The sequence below is a fragment of the Haliotis cracherodii genome, unplaced genomic scaffold (genome assembly GCF_022045235.1).
Source record: "Haliotis cracherodii isolate W230 unplaced genomic scaffold, xgHalCrac1.p SCAF_12, whole genome shotgun sequence".
In the NCBI taxonomy this organism is placed as follows: Eukaryota; Metazoa; Mollusca; class Gastropoda; order Lepetellida; family Haliotidae; genus Haliotis; species Haliotis cracherodii.
In genome coordinates, this window is record NW_027266267.1 from 29,187,045 (window position 1) to 29,208,293 (window position 21,249).

At 40.0% G+C, this 21,249-nt stretch overlaps 1 protein-coding gene across 3 annotated transcripts; it reads right to left on the bottom strand.

Moving 5' to 3' along the window:
• Nucleotides 1–13,072: 13,072 nt before the first annotated feature.
• LOC139457754 (uncharacterized) lies at nucleotides 13,073–20,585 on the bottom strand. 3 transcript variants are annotated; one of them, XM_071239102.1, is made up of 8 exons: nucleotides 20,486–20,585; nucleotides 18,809–18,844; nucleotides 18,299–18,340; nucleotides 17,463–17,498; nucleotides 16,879–17,001; nucleotides 16,052–16,085; nucleotides 15,507–15,562; nucleotides 13,073–14,827 (listed from the first exon to the last, which is right to left on the bottom strand). In XM_071239102.1, exons 1-8 carry the CDS (start codon nucleotides 20,571–20,573, stop codon nucleotides 14,724–14,726), a joined length of 519 nt encoding a protein of 172 aa, XP_071095203.1. In that variant the 5' UTR covers nucleotides 20,574–20,585; the 3' UTR covers nucleotides 13,073–14,723. The 3 variants fall into 3 exon arrangements, with proteins under 3 accessions (XP_071095203.1, XP_071095204.1, XP_071095205.1); XM_071239103.1 differs by lacking the exon at nucleotides 18,809–18,844; XM_071239104.1 differs by lacking the exons at nucleotides 17,463–17,498; nucleotides 18,299–18,340.
• Nucleotides 20,586–21,249: the final 664 nt, after the last annotated feature.

The window sequence follows — 21,249 nt, forward strand, 5'->3', positions numbered from 1 at the left end:
GTGGTGATAAGAACATTGTGTACATGGCAGCTATGAATGCGACCGTGTGAAGTGACTCAGATGTGGATATCCTGTATTCTTCCGGAATTCTGTATCCTCCGCGATATCATCAGCTGATTTAGTGTCATGTCTCTACTGCTGTAGAAATTAATGGAAATTGTTATAAATTTGCAGGATAAATCCATGCATACAGTAGGGGCGGCCGGATAGCCTAGTGGTTTAAAGCGTTCGCTCGTCACGTCGAAGCCCATTTCTGGTGTGTCCCGCAGTGACATTGCTGGAATATTGCTACAAGCTCACTCACTCACTAAGCATATCATACCTCACAGCAAAATCATAAACACTACTATAGTTCTAACTGCCAATATAATGAATCATTTTGTTGATTAGAAATTGTTGCTGTCCTATTAATTACATTGGAAGTAACACTATCACAGGTGTATGCCTGAAACAATTATATCATCTGAACATGTGCATAATGACTGTCGTGTGAAAACAACGTTAATCCACAGAGGGAAGCAGACTGGAACACCCATGTCCTGATCAATGATGCATTGAAACTACAGTCACTGTAAAAGTGTTTTTGATGTCGATTATTTTGTACATGATGCTTTTATTGACATATTGATCCGCTGGACAGTAACTTTAAACAGACAGACAGACAGTTTATTCAATAATTTAGGCATCAAGGCCCATAGTACAATACAGATTGGATATTAACATTTGTAACGTGATGTACATGATTAGATTTTAAATCCAGTCACACATTCCTCATTTTAAAGACATGTTTTAAGAATACAGAAACAGCATAGATCATGGATTTTCAGAGTTTAGCAGAATTATCATTACCTGCCGGTCTTTAAAAATGCCTTGCAGCACGGGGAAAAATTTGTACCTTAAATGGGAATACGTTTCACATATAAGTAAGAAATGGTAATTATCTTCTACTTCTCCGGATGAACAGTTTGTACAAAAAGAACTGACAATATCACCGTCTTTGGACCTGCGACATACATTTACATTAAAATTGTGCAATGAAATTCTAAGTTTACAATAAGCTCGCATCACACTTTTATCATTTAAACAAGCTAAATATCTTTCAGTTTGTAACAATGATTTTACTCTGCTGTAATTGATAAGATAAAGTGATTTAGAAATACTTTGGTGCCACTGTTGACAAAATATATCCTTTAGACTTTGCTTAAATGAATATAAAAATAACTGTGGATCGCCCACATCTTGGGAAATACATACATATGAAAAGCCACTAACAAATAATAGATTTCACACATCTGAAACCCAATTATTGCTGCCATTATCATCAAGTACCTTCAACATTTTGTAACACTGATATGGGTATCTATCAGGCATCATTCTAAGTAATGTAATCCAATACCTAATTACCCTTAATTGGATGGCTACAAAAATATACTGAGTCAAATTAAAAACTTTACATTTTTAAAAGTAATCCCATATATGATATACAACGGACAAATGTATCAGAGAAGGACATTTTTAATCATTAATGTCCAAAGAAGGATTTTAATTAACGGTGGTAACCATAATTTGTTCCAAGCATCTTCGGTATTCGGTAATAACATCAACAGTTTAAATCATAAGTCCCAAGCACGAGAATCTGATGGCACACAAGTTCAGTAGCGTGTATGGCCACCATGTGTGTTGACAACTGCTACACAACGCCTCCGCATGGACCTTGTGATGCTTGTGAACACATGATTGGGAAGACGACGCCATTGTTGCTGCAAAATGGTGCCAAGATCTTGCAAATTCTTTGGTTGGTTCTGGAGAGTGCGCAGACTTCTGCCAAGAGCATCCCAGACGTGTTCGATGGGATTGAGGTCGGGAGACCTTGACGGCCAGTCCATGACGTTGATTCCCGCATTCTGAAGGAAATTCCTTGTCAAAACTGCTTTTTGGGGTCTGGCATTGTCGTGTTGGAAGATCAAACCGGGTCCGTGTGCTGTGCTGTCATAAAAGGCAGAAGTTCTGGTGCCAGTAAGCAGCAGCGTTGAGGTTGCCACGGATGACAAGAAGCCTAGAACGTGCATTGCCACAGAAAGCACCCCACACCATGACACTTCCGCCTCGAAATCTGTCAACTTCCTGTACACAAAACTGGTCGTAACGTTCATGACGGCGACTCCACACCCTAGCCCTACCATCAGCAAATCGAAGATTCAGTCGGGATTCATCACTGAAGACGACTTCCAATTCCTCTGAGTCCATCGTAAGTGTCGCTGTGCCCACAATTGACATTGACGTCTGTGTAATTGAGTCAGAATCGGCCCGCAGTATGGCCGTCGTGCTTGAAGATAAGCAGTTCTCAGACGGTTTCGAACAGTTTGCGCACTCAGTCTAACAGTTCATTTCTGGTTGATGTAGCCGTCAAAAATCGGTTACGGAGGTGACGTCAGACAATCTGACGATCCTCTGCATGTAACGTTACACGTGGTCGACTTGGCCGAGGGCGATCAGCGGTGGTACCCGTTTGCTGTAGACGCGTCTGTAAATCATAAACAGTCCGTCGACTACAACCCATCGTCCTTGCGACTTCAGCTACGGACGTTCCCGTCTGCAACATGCCGATGGCACGTTCACGTTGCACATTTGAAAGACGTGGCATGACAAATGGCCGTAAAGACTTTTGTTTTCTTGTGTTTTTCTTTTTTTGTTAATGACTGCTAACAAGTATGGCTGAAAACACGTGCGGTATTATGGCCACGTGACCAGTTGTACGTGAAAAAACACTTTTGCCACTATAGTGCTGTGCACATGATTTTGATCGATTCACCTGCACAAAAACGGGTGTTATCTGAAGACATTACGTGGCGATTACTGTTTAAATACACAATAAGGGCCAACAATGATAACTGCTCAAAATGTTAAAATTTTAGGATTGTGAAGTTTTTAATTTTGTCCAGTATATTCCTTAGGCCTGTTTTACCAAGGATTGCCTTGTTTGCGGCAAACTTACCAACACCGAGAAAACATTTGAAATATGAAGTGTGAACTTAGCACCCCCTATATCAGAACCATACAAAAGTGTAAAAAATGGTACATGCTGTGGAAAAATACACACAACTATTTTTCCTGAATAAATTACAAAGAGGCATAATGGCTTTGGACGCCTAAACAGCTAATTGCTTACATGCCATAGACCATGACAATCTAGAGGAGAACATAAGACCTAAATATTTATAGTAAGTGACTATACTCAAGGTAGACGAACCAAGAAACCATTTTTCATGTTTTGCAACAATACGACCTTTTCTAAAACCTACAGCATTGGTTTTATTCAGATTAACTACATTTTGAACAGCAACTCTGTAACACATTTAACTGTTTTTGCAAGCCATTTACAGAATAGGATTAATGACAACATCATCAGCAAAGAGAAGGTGATAATGTCCATTATTTTTTATGTTACAAATATCCCATGTTGGATGGTAACTTTAAACGTCTCATGCTGAGACCAGGTTCCTTCAGTGGCAGGCATCCTTGACGCTAGGACAGACAGAGCTTCATTATATAGGCACCCGTACACACTGAGGCAGTTATCACTGAATGGGGGAGATAAGCCTCAGTTACTTCAAACTACTGTTGAGATGACAGCCGTGGGCTCTGTGTCGACTGAAAAGAAGATACAATTATTTCAGTCTACTGATTTATTGCTTTATGTAAATATTTCTATATTTTTCTTCGCAGATTCAAGGTGATCCTTATAGCAATTGTACATTGACTTACTTGTACCCACTCTTCCCAAAGCTGGACAACAATTTGAACAACTCTAGGTACCAGTTTCCTGAAACACATTAAGCGTACTATATCATCCGAACAAAATGCTTTACAACACTAAAATATGTTCACCTTACTAGCACAACTTGACCTTTCATAGTTTTGTCATCAGGTGAGAGCTGTATTACTTCTGGATTTCTGTGGTCGTGGGTTCGTCTCCCGATTCGCCTTCTTAATGTTTCTAGGTTTGTCAGAACAATACCAGTGTTCGTGGATACACCAAAGTGGTAAACGTCTGAGGCCTGCATCAAGTATCTCAAATATTAAGCTGATACGCCTTGATATAACTTGATTACTGTTTAAAACGGCGTTAAACCCAACTCACTCATTCACTCACTCACTCACTATTTCCATCATACTGAGTTTGTAACCAGTTGTAGACAACGTATATCTCAAGTGTAAGAAAAGAGGGTGACTAAGAACACATACAAATGCTTGGAACATCTATCTTTATGTATAATAGATGTCAAAAGGTTTCAGATTGTCGATGTCTGTCCCCTTATCCAGCAATAATTTGCCCCCTGCTACGTATTAAAACACTTTCTTGTTGTCTTACGATGCGACGTGGCGTATAACCATTATGTATTTACATGTAAACGTGCAAGCAGGTCGCTGTGTAAACGCAATAATCTTGAACGCGACGTTAATCCCCATTTCACCTCACCTTATTTCATGTTCTACAAGATGGCAAATGTTCGCAAAGACGTTTTAATTGCTCACTGCTGATAAATATTCTCCTCGTGTATTTAACATTATTTCTTTGCTCACGGTGCTAATGTTAAAGTGGGGACGCCAAGTCATGTTTTGCTCAAATCATTTACATATTTACGAAAGGAACTTAGTGACATATGTCAAAAGGTGTCTCTAGTGCTACAGAGTCCGGATCCGTAACATATTTGGCTCCTATATTTCAACATTTATTTAGTTGCTGTTAGTGAAAATCCTTGGGTGGTGCATGAAAGATATTTGGTATATCTTTGTGTAGTTGTATATTAGTGTATATCATCAATATTCTGTCTGCTCGATGTGCAATAACAATAGCCACACGTTTTCATTATTGTCGGCTATTTCTGGACCTGTTCCACGCTTTATATAATTTCCCATACATGCTGATAATATTGTCGCGTAGAGACCAATTCAGACCATACTTCCTAGTTATATACGACTGCGAATAACAGCGTTCACTTAAACGTCTGACTCACTGTGATATAGCAGTCAGTAATTTATGTTACGTGAATAAGTCAATATGGTTTGGCACCCTCCAACGTTGTTCCGCTATTCTACTGTTATTTTAACATAATGTTGAATCGAGAGTGAAATAAAGCTGTATGGAATATACTATTGCCTGTGTCACATTTGAATGAGTATTTTTGTTTCTTGTGAAGCAATGTCCATTTAACAAAATCGGACTTTGAGTAATATGAAGTGTACAGTGACTATTTCAAGCATGTCGCATCCTGCTCATGGGACGGTGTGGCGTTGTGCGTCAGTGACCATCAAATATAATATCGGAAATGACACATCTTCCGACCATGACACATATTTCCTCCTGAGTGCTTGTTCATCGTGCTTGGTATCCGCTGGTTACACATTCAGCCGCTGTACATTTCACAGAATATGCTTGCAAGAAGTACGTAAACACCTCAATACGGCTATCCACTGTCTCACTCATGGTTATCATCATGGTTAACATCTGATCATGAGTTTCGTTTATGTATTCCTGGGGGCACGGATGGCCCAGGCGCCCTAATTCGCTGTGCAGAGTTGCGTCCCTTGGCACGCCAGAAACCTATGATTGTGGGTTCGAATCCCGGTTTGCCCCGATTGTGTTTCTAGGTTTGTCAGCACCATACCCGTCCTCGTGGGTTTCAACCGAAGTGGTAAAACGTCTAACACCTCAATAACTTCGGTCTTTCCTCTCACATAAGCTGACATGCCTTGATATTACTGGAATATTGTTAAATGCGGCGTTAAACCCAACTCACAACTTCTTCTTAATACTGTGTTGTTTAGTTTACCAGGCAAGTTGTCCCTTGTTTATTCCTCTCTGTTTCGCCATTGTGTCAAAGGGCCAAGCATCCACAACATGTCACACTGTGAAGTATACTGGTATCAAGCCATTACTTACTCACGTACTCACGTATGGTTTGGTGAGGCCAATAATATATCCGATGGCCCTTTTAATTCTGTGGACTACTGTCATGCCTGCTACGTAGACCTTAACATTTAACTCATCATGAATAATCAGTCTGTTTGCAAATCGATCGCAGTGAGTGAGTTGATTTTAACGCTGCTTTGAACAGTATTCCAGTTATATCACGGCGTATAGCTTGATTTGGGAGGAAAGCCCGAAGTGATGTAGGCCTCAGAAGTTTACTGCTTTGGTGAAACCCTCGTGCAGGACCATGGTGCTGACAAATCTAGAAACATAATCTAATCAGGGCAAACCGGGATTCGAACCCACGGTCATAGGTTGCCGCCCCTTAGACGACTAGGCCACTCTTGGCCCCTCCCAGAAACGAGCAAGCCCTTGAAACAAATAATTCTGTCTCCCCAGACAACATGAACTACATGTATGACGAGACCTTTATCATATAGTCGACGAGAGTGCTGTAAGGATATGTCCTAGATTATGTCCCACTTAGGATGAACTCTCAAACACTCTAAGATCTAAAACACACATACACTACAGATGACATTGTCAAGATTGCTTTAAAGCGATGATATAAACATTCAGGTACCTTGTCGGTTTCGAATGTGTAATGCATACAAGAACCTACACTCACAAATCCATGACAAATGACAGTGAAAGCAGGTGTTCATGAAACAGATCCACCACTGACATCGGGATACAATAGGCACTGGACGTCATTGTATGACGGCCTTAACACAGTTGACGGATTTTAACAGAGGAACATAAAATGATATTACAAAAAAGCATTTGATGTGACTATTTGGATTTATTGAACAATTTAGCAGGAATAGCGTGCATGAAGATATACCTGAAGTGATCCGGATAGAGACGTATCCCAGTGAGAATGTTCAACAGTTCAAGTCTTGCAGGCCAAACCTGACACAATGTAGATATTAGTTAAAGCACGGCAGTTTTAGGAAAATAATGAAAAGAAAAAGTCTGACCTTGTCTACTGTTTCCGGCAGTCCATCACAGTGAACCCATCTGCGTGCTGCGGAAAACGGATTACAATTATTAAGATTGTTATATAATAACAAATGATAACGTTGAATTTACAATGAGTTCTTTTCGCCACATTGTAGGACAATGTGACGTGTTTCACGAAATTGTTGTTTTTATATACTACTGCGTAAACATTGCATTGTTAGTAATAAATCATAACAGACAAAAATTAATGATATTTCATGCATTTTATGCTTTTAGGGAGGCGCTACATATTCATTTAAAACAATGTAATGCTTATGTAAATAAATGGCTCACATCTGTTTAAGTGTTTATATTCAATTATCAGTTCTGTGACTTCTAGAGGTACGTAAGTAGTATATACTTTGCTACAATAGGCACATTGGTGGCGCTGGTTTTCTTTGCTCCTGAAATAGGAAACTGTTCAACAAAGTTTCTGTTGCATGAACGCAATAATATCATTTAAGAAACATTAAAACGATATGAAAGCAAAAAACTATAGCTGATATTAAAAGGTTATTTCCAAAATATTATTTTAATCTCACAAATGCCTTATATTTGACTCTACCTTGGTCTTTATATACTCTTCCAAAAAAGAAACTTGACATAGATGTTAAACCACTTATATCTATAATAATTACATAAAATGAGAACCAAATAAGTCAAACAGAAAGATGATGTGTCTATAATTCGCGAAAATACATGCAAAGCACATAAACGTAGCGTTTGGGGATCAATTTTACAGCTTCATCCAAACGCAACCGCCTGTAAAAAACGTGCAGCACAGGATCCTGCATTTAGGCATGCAGGCCCCCCTGCTGAATGGGTATAAAAATCCATATCAACGGCTGTTCATACAGTCCTTATAACGGCAGTAGAGGCGGTGACAGAATGCCAAGACTGAATGCAGCTCAACGGAACAACGCCATTAGGAGATTACAAGCTGGAGCAACTCAGCAAGAAGTGGCCAGGCACTTTGGCGTATCCAGACAGACAATCTCCGCACTGGGGACCCAATACAACAACACCAACAGAGTTGACGACAGACCAAGGTCAGGAAGACCAAGGGTGACAACCCAAGCACAAGATCGATACATCCGGCTGCGACACATCCGAGACCGCACTGCCACAGCCACGTCTACAACCACACAGATCCCTGGGGTACGCAGAATATCAGATCAAACGGTACGAAACAGACTGAGGGAGGCTGGACTTTTTGCACGAAGACCTGATCGACGTCATGTATTGACCCCACGTCATCTGGCGGACCGTCTGCTTTGGTGCCAACAGAGGGTTAGATGGGCACGTGCAAGGTGGAGAAATGTACTGTTTACTGGCGAATCCCGTTTCCTTCTCACACGTGCTAATGGGCGCGCACGTGTCTACAGACGTCGGGATGAGCGTTACGCCCCCATCTGTTTGCAGCAGGTTGTCCCATTTGGCGGCGGGAGTGTCATGGTATGAGCCGGAATTCATCAAGGTGGTAGGACGCCTCTCGTGCATGTTGCGGGTGCATTGACAGGTGTGCGTTACAGAGACATGATCCTTCAGCCTTACGTTCTTCCTCACGTCAACGTTCATGGCGGACAGTTCCAGCAGGACAACGCTTGACCGCATATTGCACGTGTTTGTCAGGACTTCTTACAGCACAACAACATCCAGACATTACCTTGGCCAGCCCGGTCACCAGATTTGTCCCCGATTGAGCATCTGTGGGACGAGTTGGATCGACGCGTTCGCAGAAGGAATCCACCGCCCCAAACACTTCCGGCGCTTCTTGATGCACTTCAGCATGAATGGCAGCACATCCAACAGCGTGTTATTGACAACTTGATTGCATCTATGGGTCGTCGGTGTCAAGCGGTGATTGATGCACATGGTGGGCACAACCGATACTGACATTTTCTGTACCCCTGTGACATTAACTGTATCGTGTACGTGTGTCTGTCTAGGTGACACGATTAATGTTTTGAACATTGTGTACATTGATCTTCAAACAGTGTTTCAATTATGGTTTCTGTGTCCTATTTTGAAACAATCGCATTATATTACATTTTGAAAGTCAGTGTCAAGTTTCTTTTTTTAAAGAGTATATTATATACTATGCAAAAAGGTGTGGGTATATTGTTTTGAGGTGAAACTACAGGAAAATACGCCTGGCAATGAAGGTAAAATACAGCACTGTGACAGTCATGAAACACGTGACATCAGACAGCACCTGCAAGGGGTTGTATGCCAGATTTACCATTGTCACCCAGACTCGGTTGTGAGCAGACGCATATTGTTTTCTTCGAACCAAACGCTCAAAGACACTTAACACACTTAATCATTAAGGTAGCAACAGCACTGATCGTGCGACGTTTGCAACGCGCTGAACGTCTACGTGCCACAGGCATGTTTCAAGTTGGCACACGTCAGCGCCCAAACGCTGCATGTTTCTCAATCTGTCAGCAGCAGATTTTGGCCTCGATACCGACATACACATGTCGTCGATGATCGACGCCGCTCTGGACGCCTAAGAGCAACAACTCCAGCCCAGGATAGATTAGTGAGAACGATGCATTAAGAAATCGGTTGCAAACTGACACTCACATAAGGGAACGGTTGCAACAGGCAACGGGTGTAAGATCTAGACAACATGCCCAGACGGTGCGAAATCGTCTGCATAGATGGCATTTGCATGCCCAACGTCCACGTAGCATCCCACAGCTTACTGCATGTCATTTGAATCAGAAGCGTTAGTGGTGAAGGGAACGTCAGCACTGGGATAATTGGCGTTGGGTATGTGTCATATTTTCTGACCAAACGAGGTTCACTCTCACTTGCGACAGGCCTTGAAACCTTGACAGCATTATCCCTGCATAATCCCAGCATAAGTGAGTGGAAATATACTGTGACTTAAATTTGTTCAGGTTGCTAACCGTAAGCTCACCCCAAGGCCAACTGATCAGCAACCTTGGAGGCAATGATTGACTCACACAAGCAATATCTCCTGTGTCAGTATTAAATTGATGATAAAATATGAGGTCTTTGAAAATAGCATTTGCAGAACTTTTACTGCTATATCACATGTCATGGCATCGAGTAGGTGTAGGGCAGTGGAATCACATGAGTCGGAGATTCCTGTCACATTTATATTTTGCCTCCCAATGGCCTTTACAGCTGCATCTGTCATGGGTCTAACTGGAGTCGGAGGTGGCCCGTCTCCTATAAGTGCAAGAAGCAGTATAGATTAATTGTGAGAATAGTATTATATTATTTAGAAACATACCATATAACTCATATAAACCAAACGTTTATGGAGGCAAGTACTCCCTGTACTCCCTGTACCTTCAGAACATTGAAATAGGTTTGTGTTTGTAACTTCATACTAAAAGCATACAGAAATAATTTACACTGTAAGTCTAAATAATTGTGTGGGGACTTCTTTTTTTCCACTTGAAGACAATTATGACCAGTATCATTTTGGTCAGCCTTTGTTAATCAAAACTAATTAATAACTCAAATAATGTATGCATAACTATTTTTACAAGCGGCAATTGTTTGCTGCCTAAAATCTGAGATTGCTTTCTCGGATTGGATTATCAGGGTTTCCATTTTTGTCTAACTCTCCTGGTCCCCCTCTTCTTTAAACTAGCATCAAGGGTGTCTGTTATCATCTGCAATGTAAACACAATGGTTAAAAAATCCGTCAAAGTACATTCAGTTATTCAAACAATGTATGTAGACTTGATCTATCACATTTGAACTAAGTATCAAGTGCAAGTATGTTCTAATTTAGATAATAACATTTATTGAGACTTTTTTCAGCTCACTTTATTCTTTCCTAGAATGGTAAGTTGCTGTATATCAGTAAAAGGACGTATTTGATATTGTACCCAAAACAAATATGTACCCAAGTGATTTTGTACCCAAGAAAATAAAACAATATATATCTCAGTAGTCAGCAGATTATTAGATATATTTCACATATCTATTGTTATCAATACTAAATGAGCAGACGAGAATACTAAAACATTTCATCAAGTTCAAAATATGACTATGAAGCACTATGGGAGCGTGCAAGAAACTCATAACTTTCTTTATCACTAATGCAAAATAAAACATTGGGTACAAAATCATTAGCATCCGTAATAAACACGGCGCAACGAAAACGAAAAGAGTTAGTGCAAGTCAGTCAGACAGTTGAAAACAATCGTGTTTTTGGCCTAATATTCCAGGCAAAAAAAGGTTTCACTTGTAACAAATTGCAACAGAATGCTCCACAATACATTTCTACAAGGTCCCGAAAACAACATACTAAAAGTCCCAAGCAATCCCAGATTGGATAATATGTCTTATTTGCATAATCTACTATGGCCACCAAATATCAATATATCTTCTATATTTTAGATGAGGTTCAATGTTTTGATAAAAAAGCATATGTTTCTAAAAAGATATTCACAACTGCTGAACGTTTTCGACTGTTGACAAATCTACAAAAATTCACGATGGCCACCAATTTCAAGATGGCCGACAAGTTTCCTGAATGTGTGTTTACACTGTTGAATCTTTGAACCCTAAAACAGTGTGCTTGGCCTTATATGCATCTATCATTCCCGTGCTACTAAATTTACGAAGTGTAATTGTGGAAGGTTATAAAACCTCTGGGTTTCTATTCGATCACATGCATTCCTTACTCCATACTACAGCCGTATCTGCTACATATGTATGTAAATGTAATGATGACAGCAGCTAAATGACGAGTAAACCCGACGAAATAACACTTACTACCGCGGAAATTCGACCACGTACCTGCCACGCCCCCTGTCGCTTCAACGAGGTAATGCCGGGGCCAAATTTGCCCTCAAGCTCCAAGTTAAATGACCAAGCGTCGCTCCCTGCCTTACACCAGCTTTTAACACTTCCCAAATGTGGATCATTTACGATTTGGTAAATTGCCAAACAATAGCGGTTACCTCATTAAACCAATTTATGGTTTAAATAGAAAACTTATTATTCATCTGTGACACGCTTCATTAGTAAGTCATCTGGAACAATGATTGATGGTCCAAATGAAAAAGGTTCTCTTGATATGAACACAGCAAGGATTCACACTTGTTCATAATGTTAGTTTTGAGATAACGTGTGTTTTCGATGGAAACAGTTTGAACGTTCATTTAAAACTGATTTCCAATCGTGATGTCTCAAAATATGGAAAATAGCATCAGCAAAAGTCTTGCAAATATAGTGTGCTTCGGCATGATTGTCTGTCATGATGCCATATAGTGCACGTGTCTATAACAGGAACACGCGTCGCTAAAGGCTGAAATACTGTAATGCCGATGAGACGTTAAATCTTAACTCACTCACAAACAGGAACGCGTTGAAAATTTCGTCCTCCGCTTTTTTGTTTGTTACTTAGTGCCGCACTCAGCAATACTCCAGATATATAACGGCGGTCTGTAAATAATCCAGTCTGGACTAGAACATCCAGTGATTGATATCATGAGCATCGATATATGCAATTGGGAAACGATGGCATACATCGTCCAAGTGAGCGAGCACAATCATCCGATCACGTTAGTCTCCTCTTAAGACAAGCACGGATTTCTGAAGATCACTTCTAACCCGGTCCCATATGGTATTCACGATAGATTTGGTTTGTTGTTGAACGCCGCACTCAGCAATTGCCCAGTTATATGGCGGCGGTCTGTAAATAATCGAGTCTGGACCAGGCAATCCAGTAATCAATATCATGAGCATCGATCCACGCAATTGGGATCGACGACATGCATCAATCAAGTCAGCGAGCCTGCCCACCCGATCACGTAAGTCGCCTTTTACGACAAGCATTGTCACCTTTTACGGCAAGCATGGGTTACTGAAGACCTATTCTATCCCGGAATCTTCACGGGGAGTATTCACGATAGAAAGTAACATAGACTATGCTTCTTTAATGATTACATCATACTGATATTGATGTTTTCATTGTAAGTCTTCCGTGTAATGATATGAAGGGAGAACGTTGCTTGAGCTGCATTTATGCAACTAGAGTAGAGCGAGTTACTTATTCTTTACATAAAGAAGATTACATTTATTTGTAACATGACTTTATTGGGTGTATGTACATTTCTACATTTTACAGAACAGACGCAGTGTATATATTTCTTGTTGAAATATTTTAAGAAATATTCCTTTGCATATATTTACATATAGTTATGAGAGTTAGCAGAAGTTAGTAAAAATATTTTTCAAGAAATAGTATTGCAGTATAGTATCTATCTAATATTTTCAAACTTTTCTTCTTAACAGTATTAAAGGTCAACTATTGCCCGACCCAGAACAGTGGGGATACAGGTGACCGAGTCGTTGTCTAAGGGGACACAAATGAATGGTCACATTTATGACAATAAAAGCTTGGATCATTATTAAATACTTTAACCATATTCCTTAAGTTCTAATGTGGTGTTAGATTTCTAATTTTGCCTCGATGTCAAGGACAAGATTTAAATACGCTGAACGAATACTTATGTGATTCAATTGTAACCTTTTTCCACATTGCTATGAAAGATGGTCAGAACAGTTAGTCATATTTATGTCTAAATAACTATTTTGCTTCATCTTGGGGTAAGAGGCTGTGGTGTCCTTCCATTGCATATTTGACAGACGTCTTTTTCCTTTTCTTTTAATGCTTCCCTAATTGTAGACGAACACCAAGGAAGACAAAGTGACGTTAATCCAACTTCAGTCATTTTGAGCTGAACTGGAAGTATTGTTGGATATCTTATTTTGTAGGGGCGGTCGGGTAGCCTAGGGGTTAAAGCGTTCGCTCGTCACGCCGAAGACCCGGGTTTAATTCCCGACATGGGTACAATGTGTGAAGCCCATTTCTGGTGTCCCCCGCCGTGATATTGCTGGAATATTGCTACAAGCGGCGTGAACTCATTCACGCACACTTATTTTGTCGTTTTTAGAACCAAAAGACTTCAAACATTCTCATAATAATAATGATAAGGATAATGGTAATATGCCATAAATCCTACCTGGTACTTTTCGTTTCAGTATGTAATAAATACTTTCGTCATCCCAGATGTCGTATCAGTAACCATTTGCCATTTGATAAGATCGTGATGTGGGATGTTTGGTTTACAATTTCAATAGCTTTTTCATCTAAGGATAAGTTCGAAGTTATTTTTTATAAAAGTATCTTTTTGTGTTTTTTGGAGTGTAACAGAGTTTACACTTTGTTGCCCTTTTGCAATTTTTTCTCAAATTATTACTGTCTCGTAGTCCAGTTCCTCATCTAAAATCATAAGTGTACTCCAACAATAAATAACCTAGTGTCGATCTCTGCCACAAAACACTTAAATAATGTGGTTTAATTATGATTTGATATTCAACAAGACAAAACAAATAGTCGTTTCCTTATTACCCTTATTTATGATTTATTTCATTTGCTTATAATCAGTCGGTGTCACACTTGATTAGAAAGTCACTTGAACCATGATGTATGGTCTAAATAAAATGATATGAATAATGCAAGTGTGCACGCAATGGTATTTGAGATGTAGATGTTTTGCACGTTATTTTCCAATAATGATATCTGCAATGTCATATGTTGCTATGTAGTTTCTGTAAAACGAATACTCAGAGAATGTGAGTTGCACGTAAAGGCATCTCCATCTAATTATAGAAACCAAATAGGCAGTGCTTCTTCCATATGGGTCTTGATGACATGTTGACGTTTCACTGTAGGTGTTCCAATTGCTCACAAATTCTGGTAAAAGTGCATCTGCTCATACGTGTTAGGGGCCTGCACATTTTCTCTCTGTAGAGCTTCATACTCATTGCTAGCCGCTGGTGAGCGGTCTTCTGAAAGACATAAGCATATTGTAGTAACCGACACTAGCACAAGGACAGTGTGTGATAAGGTTCCTTTAATAGTACATGTATGGTTATGCATAATTTAAGAAATAAGGACACATTTTACAAATCATTATTTTGACTTTGTTCACTTTTAAAACTGCATGTTCATGATGACAACACAAATGCGTAGGTAAGGATTAAATGTTTCCAAACTTGAAAGTGTAAAGAGGCTGCTTGTTAACAATTTGAACATGTCTGATTATGTTCTTGTCAATACTTCGACAAGTTTTGTAACTTAACAATTTGATATTTTCAGTGAGAATTTTTGTTAAACGCCGCACGAATTGATATTCCTGCTGTATCGAGTCTGGACGAGACAATCCAGTGACAGTCACTAGCATCGGTGTTCACAATTGGGACACGGTGACATACATCGACCAAGTCAGCGAGCATGACCACCTAATTCCGTTAGTCGTCTCTCAAGACAAGAAGGGTTGCTGTGATTTTGAATATGTTTGATTATGTTCATGTCAATTTTAAAACATGTTTTGTAACTTGATAATTTGATATTTGAAGTGGGTCAAAAAGAAAGGATAACTTTCTCGTCCTTTTTAATTATTATTATCATTTTTGCAGGAATACGTTCCTGTTAGTAAATAATAAGAACACAATAATGGACTCTGACCTTGTGATTGCGTCTGGTTTCTGGCTGTAATGGCGACGGGATTTGATATTTGTACGCTGAAGAGAAAGAGATAGGACTTCAGGTTAATACATGTGTATATATAAAACACTTGCTGGAGGAGGTATGTAATGGGTTTGCGGTCGGGGCGTGCTTGTCAGGGTGCTTGATGTCCCATCGCAAACGTCATATGTGCAGCGATTTAGTTGAATAGAATAATAAGAAAACCCTAACAAATAATAAAAGTCAATGCGAATTCTTTGGTTAATGACGATAGGTACGTTCATTCCCTGCCGTCGGCAACGAAGAGTTGTGTTGACGATGAACATGCATGAACTTCGCTACAAAGCCATGTGTATGATGATACAGGTGAGCAGAAAGAGAAATTCCCTCGACTGTAATTGGGATTGTCCGCCTTGGTGGGCGTGACTCAATTTTGAGCATTCCTTGGGAAATAAAGGCAATACCACATGATCAATTCAGGCAATCAGAATACAGAAATTGTAATGAAAATTTAATTATTTATTTTTGGAAAGTGTTTCACTTACCTACTCATATGTGTATCACTGGTTTCCTTTGTCCCTGAAAAATATTTTCAAAATGTTTGCTACATTTGAAAGCAACACTATCCTCTTGAACGCAGATTGATGATGTGTTTAGTTACGTTTCACATGTGGAGACATGAACTAAAACACAAGTGGCCAAGTCGTCTAAGCCGCCGCAATTCGCTTTGTAAAACTGCTATAATCCTAGGTGTCAATCACAGATTGACCATGCCCACGCTTTTGAACTGGACTCACGGCTTCATCATTGTGATCTTCCCTACCCTGCTCATGTTGGGAAATGATACAACTGAAGTACTGCTCAAAACGGCCTTAAACCCAAATAATTCACTCACTCGCGCGTTTCAAGTCATATTTAAGAAAAATTCATTTATAACTTTCTCCCTCATCCTCCTCCTTAATAATATTATCTGTTAATATTGACATGATTCGTTTTATCCCATATCTGTATTAACTGATGCTTGGTTAGCTCTATTATGAGAAATCAAATTTTCAAAATTTCCCCCCCCCAAATAATATTTTGTTTTCTAACTTTCTAAGCATAGTAACACAGATCATTCTGTAATCCTACATTTATCACACGACTTTTATCAATATTTACAATAGTGAATGTTGACATTAATTTAATGGGACGCTGTCAACAAATGGCATGACATATTGCCCAAATTAAACCTCACTTGCCTGATCATAACAGTTTAAATGAACATAATGCGTTTGCTGTATTCCTAACTCATATCTACAGCATGCAGCATATTGTCCTGAATATACCAATTCTTATCAAGTGTTAGCAAATATCTAATGGTATGTCTTACCTGCTACTCTGGCTGCTAGTGTGTCCCTGTAGATAAACGCCAGTGCCAGACAGATGGCATCCACAATCAGCATAACACTCACACCTATGGCGACTCCGCCACCAAGGTACGACTTGTGGGGGCCTTGTTTGTACAATCAGAAGAATATTTGTGTGGAAAATCAAGGATAAAAATATCAACATTAGCTGATAACATGATTTGATATGTAATCGTTTTTTGTTTGTTATGAAAATTACACAGCAATATTCACATCATTGACATCAGGAGCAACGATCAATTGGGGGTACAATGACATACATCAACCATGTCACAGCAAGAACAACCACCCGACTCCGTTTGTCGCCTCTTACGACAAGCATGGTCACCTTTTACGGCAAGCATAGTCACCTTTTACGGCAAGCATGGGTTGCCGAAGAGCTTTTCTAACCCGGATATTCACGTGTGAAGCACACAGTGGCCGAGCCTGAGAACCCGATCCCTGAAGTCACCTCTTCCACCTAGCAAAGGTTGCTGGGGAACTATTCTAACCAGGAATGAGCACTGGGCGCTATATATATTATGTAACACATCTTTGTTGAACTTACCAGCAGATGTTGTGGTGCTTTCAGTGGATATATTTCCTGGAATAAAAGAGGCATACACTACAGCCTACAAGTTCATTCTGTGAGCGTTCTGTAAAATGTAGAGGAAATCAACTCACTGTGTTTTTCTCCATATTTTAACATTGACAACCTTCGTCTTATGGTGTTTTGCAACGCTTGGTAGAAAACAAACTAAAGAAACTAAAAAAAACCCTCACGTTCCGAACTTTTAGGATTGTTGTCACTGGAAGGGATATTTCAATACTGCATTCCTTACAATTCAACCCCATGCCGATACATGACATCTCGACAAGTGCAAGCATTAATCAAGAAGTAGTAAGCCAGGATAAGTTTAGTAGTGACCTGTACATACACAATCAGAAGAATATTTGTGTGGAAAATCAAGGATAAAAATATCAACATTAGCTGATAACATGATTTGATATGTAATCGTTTTTTGTTTGTTATGAAAATTACACAGCAATATTCACATCATTGACATCAGGAGCAACGATCAATTGGGGGTACAATGACATACATCAACCATGTCACAGCAAGAACAACCACCCGACTCCGTTTGTCGCCTCTTACGACAAGCATGGTCACCTTTTACGGCAAGCATAGTCACCTTTTACGGCAAGCATGGGTTGCCGAAGAGCTTTTCTAACCCGGATATTCACGTGTGAAGCACACAGTGTCCGAGCCTGAGAACCCGATCCCTGAAGTCACCTCTTCCACCTAGCAAAGGTTGCTGGGGAACTATTCTAACCAGGAATGAGCACTGGGCGCTATATATATTATGTAACACATCTTTGTTATGAAAAAAGAATAAAACTCACTTTCAGAAATTCCAGGACTGATTATCTCAGTTGTTGTTTGTGCTTAAATTTAAAAATGAATTAATTTAAATCTTGAAATAACAATAAAAGCAAAAATGATATAATTAACATCCAAGAAATATTATCCTTGTCACATAACAATCCCTCATTTTGTTTAAAAGACAATTGTTCTCATTTTGGAAATTAAGTAGAACACGGATAACATGCAAATATGATTAACGTTTTCGAAACATACAACATATTCACATGCTATGATCTGTGATGCAATGTTTGTTTGTTTGTTTTTTGTTTCACGCCGCACGCGGCGATATTCCTGCTATATCGAGTTTGGATCAGTCAGTTCAGTAACTGCCATGAGCATCGATACAAACAATTGGGACATGATGACATGCATCAAACAAGTCAGCGAAACTTACCACCCGCTCCCGTTAGTCGTCTCTTAAGACGAATTCTAAACCAAATCTTCAGGGTTTTTTGGAGGCAATGTCTTAAGTTTCTTTTTGAACTTACCAGCAGATGTTGTGGTGCTTTCAGTGGATATATTTCCTGGAATAAAAGAGGCATACACTACAGCCTACAAGTTCATTCTGTGAGCGTTCTGTAAAATGTAGAGGAAATCAACTCACTGTGTTTTTCTCCATATTTCAACATTGACAACCTTCGTCTTGTTATGGTGTTTTGCAACGCTTGGTAGAAAACAAACTAAAGAAACTAAAAAAAAACCTCACGTTCCGAACTTTTAGGATTGTTGTCACTGGAAGGGATATTTCAATACTGCATTCCTTACAATTCAACCCCATGCCGATACATGACATCTCGACAAGTGCAAGCATTAATCAAGAAGTAGTAAGCCAGGATAAGTTTAGTAGTGACCTGACATTTAACCTCGCATGACTATGTATGAGATCCGCCCACTGGCGCTACCATTGCGGAGAAAGTGGTAGCGGAGGGTCCCAGTATGCATACGAATTGTGTACAAGTTGGCGAACAGCGCACTGGCCGACATCGTCAAATGACAATGCTTGAGATTTATTTGTAATTCTTTCTCCAAGTAATTTATGACACTTGAGGCCAATCCTCGAGCCAGAGAATGTATGATTTGTCCATGCTTACCTAAATTTGACAAGTTTATTTGTATGTAATCAACTTTTTTCGAAGTTTAGAGAATTCTGGTATCGACTTGTCACGCCGACCATCTTACTTCAAGTTGTCTTATGAGCAGCACGTGTGTCCGCGGAAGCACGGGAGTTGTAAAATTCATTGTCATGACCTGCACGTGTACAACATGCGTACACCTTCTCTACTTGTAACTAACCAAATATGTTTGCCCAAATGCTGTGCACCGTCTATTTGTCTCAAATGCGTTTTGTGAGTTGGTTCAACTTAACCTGGCTTACCAGTAGATAAATAGTCTCAGAAAATAGAACAGAAAAAATAGAAATACTAGATGATTTTTACTATACTTAACATAAGCAGAAGTAGAATGTTCTTCAAAGAAAAACAAATAATATTAGTTTTAATGATGTAACTGATTGTCCTATAAAAGTATGGTTGATACTCTGTATGTCCGGGTTAGAATAGGTCCTCAGCAAGCCGTGCCAGCTGTAAAAGGTTTGTTGTAAGAGGCGACTAACGGGATCAGGTGGTCAGACTAATTGACTTGGTTGATGCATGTCATCGTACCCCAATTGCTTAGATCGGAGCTTATAATGTTAATCACTGGATTGTCTGGTCCAGGCTCGATTATTTACAGACCACGGTCATACAGCTGTAATAATGCCGAGAGCAACATTAAACAACAGACAATCAAACCTTCCTTGTGTACAAACAACATCAGTGGGAGAATCTGTTTTGTTCTCTGATAAAGAATCTAGACAGGGTTAACAATTGTCAGGTAAAAAGTATTCGTAGTTTGAAGAGTGAGCACGAGTGGCTCAATCGTGTGCAGAGTTGCGTCCTTTAGGTGGGCTAGAAACCTACCATTTTGGGTTCGATTCCCTGATTGAGTCTCGAAATTGACGACTTACAATAGCGACTTTTATGCCGTCGGGTTTGGCTATCTATATGTGAGTACCTACACAAATGATACAGTTATCACTTATGCTAGTATGCTTATACATTAATGTGCCAGTGTCATGTAATTGCGCTCTTGAATCTTTGACTACAATTTTAGAACCATCTACCTACCCTGTCCAAGGATTAACTGACTCACTGCCACAAGTAACAGACATTCCCGCTCCATGTTACAATCGATGAAGAAAGACACAACTTGCATATGTACAAACAAGGCCCGATAGCCTGTATGTCTCCTTGGATACAGGAAGCAGATGTTTAGTGTTCTTCCTGTACTTCCCACCAGTACAGCCCGTGGTGTAGCATCCTAGTATCCCAGCTACAAGCTTTGATTGGTGATGGGTGATGGGGTTGTGCGTGTGTGCATGCGTGTGAGGTGACATTGTTGTTAATGTGTTAATGTATCCATATACTTCATATGGAGCATTTGTCTTGGCCTGGAACCGTTTAAATGAGTGAGTTGAGGGTACCTGGTGTGTCAAATTTGTCAAAGACATATACTCTCGCATTCACTCACTCACCCGAGAACGCTCGCACACCACACACACGTATTCACTCACTCACCCGAGAACGCTCGCACGCCACACACACGCATTTACTCACTCACCCGAGAACGCTCGCACGCCACGCACACGCATTCACTCACTCACCCGAGAACGCTCGCACGCCACGCACACGCATTTACTCACTCACCCGAGAACGCTCGCACGCCACACACACGCATTCACTCACTTACCCGAGAACGCTCGCACGCCACGCACACGCATTTACTCACTCACCCGAGCACGCTCGCACGCCACACTCACGCATGTACTCACTCACACACTCACTGTATAATGCATCATATTTACGAAGGTTAGTTTCCCAGAACACCTCAC

Coding starts and splice junctions, on each gene's coding strand:
- LOC139457754 (XM_071239102.1), bottom strand. CDS start 20,573: ATGCAAGTTGTGTCTTTCTTCATCGATTGTAACATGGAGCGGGAATGT. Junction 18,845..20,485: donor TCAGTTAATCCTTGGACAGG/GTAGGTAGATGG, acceptor CTTTTATTCCAG/GAAATATATCCACTGAAAGC. Junction 14,828..15,506: donor AAACCAGACGCAATCACAAG/GTCAGAGTCCAT, acceptor TATGTCTTTCAG/AAGACCGCTCACCAGCGGCT.